This window comes from Perissodus microlepis, chromosome 10 (genome assembly GCF_051167445.1).
Source record: "Perissodus microlepis isolate ML-2025 ecotype Zambia chromosome 10, ASM5116744v1, whole genome shotgun sequence".
In the NCBI taxonomy this organism is placed as follows: Eukaryota; Metazoa; Chordata; class Actinopteri; order Cichliformes; family Cichlidae; genus Perissodus; species Perissodus microlepis.
Window position 1 is genome coordinate 10069888 of NC_140470.1, and position 7525 is coordinate 10077412.

Sequence of the window (7525 nt, forward strand, 5' to 3'; positions counted from 1 at the left end):
TTCAAATGGAAGTATGGTTGAGTCTGGTGCCCCCCCCTTCCTAACGACCTTTGCTTTACTTCCTTCTTCCTTTTCAGAGAAGAGAATCTGCGACTTTGTCCAAAAAGGCGAACAACACCTTCAACATTGTCGGAACCACCTACGCCATCAACGTAGCTAAAGATCAAGGTTTAACGACCATTTCCAAGAGCGCGGGAGCATCAGCGAAGCATCCCTATATGCCTGACCCCTACATAGAGGCCAAGAAATCCTACAACCGCGTCAGCAAAGTGGACAAGATATCACGCATCATTTTCCCAGTTTTGTTCTTCATCTTCAACTTGGGTTACTGGGCCACATATGTCAACAGAAAGCCCGCTATCATGAAGGCAAACAACCTAAACTGAGTCTGACCAAATGCTTGGCTTGATTGGGTTTGGTTTCGGTGTGCCAAGTCCATTACATCTTTTTTTGTGCGTGTGTACGTGTGTGCGCGCATGTTTTGTGTGTCTGTTTTTTCTTAGGCATCTGATATTTTGCACGTCCGTATAGATGGAAGGCAAATTTGACCATACAGTAGATTCACATAGAGTAGTGGTCCGTGGAGGAAGCACATTGTCACGTCAGTCTGTGTTTGTGCAGCATTTCTTTTTAGTTTTGTCCCCTCCACACTTAGCTCTGGCCCTGTTCTCTGTTGTGAGTAACCCGGTGATCTTTGCTGTACCTTTGACGGCTTGCTGTTTTGTAGTAGTCAAATTGCATTTTCCACCAAATTTGGACATGTTTGCGCTTTTCTTATGATAAGTCAGGGCAAGCATGCGTTCAACGTTCTCGTTGTAGCTCATTGCCAATAATAAGACTGTCACGTGCATTGAGTTGAGATATGCATGCAGACATGCACACGAACACATGCATCAGAAGACACCAAGAGAGCCATTTGCTGGTCGCTTTACTGTTATTCTGTTAGCTGGGGGCAGCCTGTGTAGGTCCATAGGAACATCGTTAATAATCGTCAGTGTCTGACCTTCAGCTTGCGGTGAAGTTCAACAGTCCCAATACAGTATTATCTGCAACTGCTTTCGCGTCTCATTGGGCTGCCTGTACATTTTCTAGTTCAGTGGCTCTTTGAGGTTTAATTGGCTATGTCCTACGACAGAGAAGCTACGTGCCTTGGTAAATACACACATCACGAAGCAAAAAAGGCTTTGACATGCTTACACTTGCATTTCCACACATATAGACAACGGTCTGTGTGTATACATTACATACAAACATTTACAAACTGGCATCCATGCTCTGCAGTGTAGTGCAGTATGGGTTGTGCATCACGCACCCCGCCGGTGGAGATGGGTATAAAGTGTAAATGTTTCCCATGAGTGCTGAAGGCTAACAGACCTTTCAGCACTAGTGAAAAGCTGAAGCAAAGATATTAAAGGATATATCATATATGCCATTTATGTTTTGACATGTTTTGACATCTCTGTGAGCTGAGCAGTCATTACAAACTACCGCCATTACCTCAGACTGAAGTCGAATTCACACATTATTTTTTCTCACCATTCAAATGCAAATAACGTGACACGTTTCACACATTAAATCATAGCAGACACTCGCCCTTTAAGTAAACTGTGAGCAGGCACCTTGAAACCTTTTTTTATTGTTTTTGTTTTTCACCCTTATTTTGTTTCCATCGGTCACCGTAGCCACACTCATGCACAAGCGTTTTGATTCGTGCTGTATTTTTTCCCCTTTTATACTTTATCGTGTAAAGTCGATCGGTGTTGATTTGATTGTCTCCATATACTGTGTTTTGTAGTAAAAGTCGAGTCACAGTCATGCAGCATTTCTGAACACATTTCGGAGACACTGCCATTGCTGGCGACAGTTGCATTGCAAAATTCATAATAATAAAACAACAACAAATTGTTCTGATCGCGCCAAAGAGCCACTAACGATGGAGCGATGATCGCTCGTGCATTGAATTTGTCTCTGATTTGTTTAGTGGTGTCTGTATTCCTGTGACACTCTGTGTTATGTGTGCTAAGCGTTTATGCAGGTGTAACTAAAGCCATTTCTGTTGCTTTTTATGCTAAGCAAACTGTTTTTCATCATGTTAAATACCTGCTCTGACAACCACTGTACTCGATACTCTTTCATACATTAAGCTTACCATTTTCAGTGGTAAGCTTAGGACAGTGAGTGAACCATGTTGTGGCACCTGTAAAGGTTTGTTAATACAAACCACGTAGAAGTGTTCAGTCATAGCTTAATGCATGATGAAGTCTGTACACGTTTTTTCGTCTTTGGCCTCAAATATTGGTGTTTGTCACTAAGGAAATAGGGCTTGGTATCAATGTGTTGTACTTCATCCCAGTAACTCATAACCTCTCATAACTCAGCATCTGTATAAACACACATAATTCCAACTATTTGTGCATACTAATGCAATGTTTATGCTTTACAGCTGGTACAGAGTTTTGGGAGTGTTTTTACCCTTATTTGGTCACACACGCACAGTTCGCACACACTGAACTGGCTCTGCAGTCATCTTAAATAATGTTAAGCCAGTTAAGTACATCGAACAAGTTGTGAATTTAGCCGACATATAACATGATGAAAACAAGCTATTCTTATCAAATATATATATATTATATATTATGTGTACAATTTAACACAAGATGTATTATTATATTTTTTAAAAACTGATATATAATCAAATGAAGAACAAATAAGATATTTACATTTTTATTATTATAAAATGTAATCAGTGGCTATTTGTAGAGCACTGACTCTTTTAGCCATTACAATAAATCAGTGCGTCTAATTTCAAGCCATATGTATGTGGACATACACACAAAGCTAGACCCTATCTCTCTCTTCCACATGCAGCTAAATTGCAACAGCATGTGCATTTCTTTGTAAACCTTATACAGACATTAGAAACACAGTGGCTATAATGGCAAAATAAGGCGTGATACTAACCTCTGCACTGAAATCGAGGAATAGAAATGCATTTCATTTCATCGGGCAAATTAAATGTATAATAACAAACAGGGTGAAGCATGTCGCTGTGTCTTAATGATACGTATTACCTCTAAATATTTCTGAACACCGCACATCATCCCGGCGCAGTATAGCTTTTTTTAATCCGATACATTTCATTGATTTATACACTTTTCAATTAAAACACCCTGTTTCCTCTTCTTTATTTCTTCTTTTTTTCAGAATTTAGTCTCAAACAAAATGATCCATTTTACACATCCACTGAGGGTTTATAAACCCTGCTGGCTGCTGCTAAATGTGGAGCTGATGACAGACAGCATTAATGTTTGTGTATGACTCTTCTGGGTAGTGGGATAAATGTACTGTAGGTACGTACTTCTAAGCAGAAACAGTCACTTTACTTAATATGCCCAAAGGCCCTTGTCATGTCAGGATCTGGTATAATGTGATAACCAAAGATCAATTTGCTTTGTAATTTCATGTGTACTACAGCATTCATAAAATCATGTCTAACCCCATTCACAACATGAAATTAGTGTGACTGCCAAGCTGTACTGACTGTACTGATCAAGGTAAATATTTACAGAATAACATACTTCTCTACACTTCGTCATTTATAAATTTTTTTAAATCCGCATATGTTGTGTGTTTGTGATTAGCAAACAAGGGTAAAACACTTCCGGAGCTATAAGACCACGACCACTTCACTCTGCCGCTAAACTACAGCGTAATCATCGTCATCCAGTCTGCTTGGAAAGACCATAGCAGCCAACACATGTCATAGTGCAGAAATAAGAATCTGAGCAGTTTTTAAAACTAGAAATTGTAAGAAAAAACTGTGTTTTGAAGAGTCTGCATGTACACCTGTGGTAATTGTTTTATTTCGTTTTGATTGATTGATTGATTGATTGATTTGAACATTCCTGGGATGATTTCGATGAGCAGGACTCCACTGTACTGTTGCCATTTAGGCTCTGCTATGGTTGTGTTAGTCACGTGGTAAATCCTTTTCTCACAGGGCCAGAGTTAACTTCAGCAGAAACATGTCATCCATATGAGATAGAGTATATTAAGACTATATTACTATATTAATATATTTATGCTATTCAGTACAGCATTAAATATTCTATGTTTTATACGACGTAACCTCAACAGCATTTATGCAAAACTCCTGATGCGTAGAAAGCTGTAGATAAAATAGGCAAACTAAACAAATGATTCAACTAAATGGCAACAATTCTAATTGCGCAGAATAATTGCTCAGAATAGTACTACTAAGTTGTGAATTTGTAGATATTGTGAAATTAATTCCGATAGTTTTTGTGAATATTGATATGTCATGTCATTTATTTTTACATTTGATAAGTACTGCTGTCTTACATTGAGCTCTGTAACACTACGTGTTATGGTATTATAAAGATGTACAGTAGAGATAATACTCATCGAGCTATTTACACGATCCGTACCTTGTGTGCACTTTTCAAACCTAACTGTGAATAAGCAGCTGTCTGCAAGCAGAGTCGTACACACTGTGTTCTCTCTCCAGCAATTTCACTGCATGTCTCTACGCATTGAGAGATCAAAGACTTCCTCTACAAAGACAGCTCCGGGAACTTTGTGGACTTTGTGTTTTCGTTAGGAAGTGGTCTCTATATGCTCAGTGACTGGACTCTGTGTGTTGCCCTCTGTCATTCATGTGCTTACTGTATGGGATATAGCAAATGGAAATGAGGATTAAAAGGACCGTGTATTTTGTCTTGGAGTTAAAAGGCCCTTCTTGGTGACATCCGAGCCTCAAAGGTGCACGCTTTCAACACGCTGGACTCACCTGATGCTCCTTTAGAGGCTCATTTGACGACTATTGTTGTTTAACCCTTTGTGTGATTGTCTGTGCTGTGCATGCGGGTCCTTTTTGTTTGTGGTTCATTGGGGGAAAATTCAGTTACAGCCTGAAGACATCCTACATGGAACAAATATATTGCACACATTCAAGTCAAAGCACAGTCACCTAAAATTTATTATATTTCACAACATTTATAGCCACTGTAGATTACACACAAATCAGACAAAACAGCAAGGGCACAATATCTGGCTTAAAGTGTATGCTAACGATTTTAATATATGTCATGATAAATAGTCTATATTTAATGTTGTACCTCATTTATATGGTTATTTAACATGTGCTGCCTGCTATTAATGAATTGTCCAAATTAACAGATGCAGTGTTATTCTCATACATTTCATAAATCCTGACCATTAAAATTACAGTTTTCTATTACACACAAAAAAATGTTGGTAGATGTACACACACTGGAGGTTACCTGTAAAACTTGATTTAATGCTGCACATTGGCCAGAAGGCACATGAGCCAGACATTACATTACACACACAAAGTAAAAAAAAAAATGTAACCCTCGAGAGCCTTTCACTATGAGTAAACTGCCAAAAACTGCCAGACAGCTTTTAGAGGGGAGGGAGGCATCAGTGTTACAAAGAGTAACTGCAACTGAAGTGACAGCAGAGAATTAAAAATGAAGCAAAATCTGCACAGCACAAGAGTTTTGATGATGAACATTTGATGAACACTAGCTTGTGTTTTTGACAAAGGCAGCTGTGCTGTTGTCCACAGACTTTGAAAGTTGTTGCTGTCTGGCTTGAGTCCAGTTCTGACTGCCCTGTAGGTGCCTTCAACTGCACGGGAACGGCGTCATGTGTAAAACTACAACCTTTAAATTTAGCTACAACCGCACGCCTGAGAAAATTAGACCACCACCCCGCCCCACGACATAGACACAAAAGGTTGTTTTCATGCTTGTGCAATGATAAATGAAGTTACTCATTAACACTAAAAGGATATTGTGCGCGCTATCTCTTAGCCCGTAAAGTGCTTTGTTTTTCTTTGTTTTATTGTCTGCGCGCCTGTTTTGTTCATCTCCCAGAGCTCAAACGTGGAAAAAGGCTTTGACTACAGCAACACTAAAGACCTGTTCACATTCAGTCGAGTGAACACCATCTTCCACTGGGATAACCACTCCGTTTGCTAAAATGAGAGTCCCGACACACATCTCGGAACAACGTGATGACACACAAATGTTTTGTGAACCCAGTGGAATTAGCAGGACACTGAGTAAAGCATCAAAGATAAGTTTTATTTTCACTTCACCAGTGACCTGACATCACACAAAGGATGCTTTTCTTTCAGTAAGATGCCAAGTTGCATAGATCGCACATGCCATCAGTAAATTTATTGTATAATTTATGCAAACTGGAGACCAGTTACTATGGTAAGCCAGTAGATGATAACACCTAACTTGCTAATAGGGCTAATGCGCTTCTTTTTGTGACGTGAAGTTCGTTTGATGAAGGATGGAACTCACTGATGTAAAAAGAGAAGAAAGAAAAAAAATGGGTTGCTGTGGTAAAGGACGCTCATCTCTAATTACTTGTGAAGCAAAGCTGTTAGGCATAAGCTCTTTTATTTTAACCTTTCACCTTTCTATTACACAGGGTTTGTGTGGGGCTGCTGACAAGCTGTCTCCATCCTTTTGTCCGGGAATCGCTGTTCTTTACAGTAAATAAAGTTAAAGTGCTTTCATGCTTCTGCTAGTGTGACTGAGTGTTTGGTCAGATAAATGTCTGATTTCAGTTAATGAAAACCTTTATAGAGAATAGGCTACTGAACCTCAAGTAATAGTCTAGTCCACCAAAAGCCACTCAGGGGAGTCTTCAATCTCACAGACGTGCAACTCTGCACAAGGGACAATACCGTGAGAATGCAGCTAGCTCAGGGGGGTGACTTTAATGTAATTCAAAGGTGCAGAAACACGTCTTAACATTACAGCCAGCCAGCTCACGTGGAACAGATTCATATGAATGCACAACGGACAAGGTTAATAGGGTTTGTGTAAACCTCAGCCTAGTCATTGCCTGAAACCAGACACACCACGTTTAGAACAGCAAGACAGCAAAAACAAAGTGGACCAAAGTCACATGGATTATGTAGAAGAGAGGAACAACTCCAGCTGACATGTGACCACTGCAAAACAAAACACAACCAAACATCCCAGAGAATTTGTTTCAATTCAATTCATTTTCAGTTTAAGATAGATGGATAGATTGATAGATTGTCTCCATGAACGAGCACTTGGTGACAGTGGAAAAGAAAAACTCTTTTAACAAGAAGAAACGTCAGGCAAACCAGGCACAGGGAGGCCCTGTCATCTGCCACAACCAATTGGAGGCGAAAGGAGAAAAGACACACTGTTGAAGAGAGCCAGAGATTAATAATAACTAATGATTAAATGCATATTAGTGTATAAACACATGGAGAGTAAAAAAAAGTTAAGTGAAGAAGAAACGGTCAGTGCATTATGGGAAGTCCACCAACAGCTTAGATCTATTGCAGCATAATTAATTGATCATTCTGGGTCCAGCTGTAGCTATGTGTTTTATCCCAAAAGAAAGTTTTAAGACTAATCTTAAAAGTGGAGAGGGTGTTTGCCTCCTGAATCTAATCTGGGAGCTGATTCCACAGAAGAGGAGC

At 39.5% G+C, this 7525-nt stretch overlaps 1 protein-coding gene across 2 annotated transcripts in view; it reads left to right on the top strand.

The window, feature by feature from the left end:
- gabra3 (gamma-aminobutyric acid type A receptor subunit alpha3) overlaps positions 1–6579 on the top strand; it is a 108015-nt gene extending 101436 nt beyond the window's left edge. For both annotated transcript variants that reach the window (XM_084941838.1, XM_084941839.1), the window contains one exon: positions 78–6579. In XM_084941838.1, the coding sequence (XP_084797964.1) occupies positions 78–386 (309 nt within the window). In that variant the 3' untranslated portion in view covers positions 387–6579. The remainder of the gene's footprint in view (positions 1–77) is intronic.
- Positions 6580–7525: the final 946 nt, after the last annotated feature.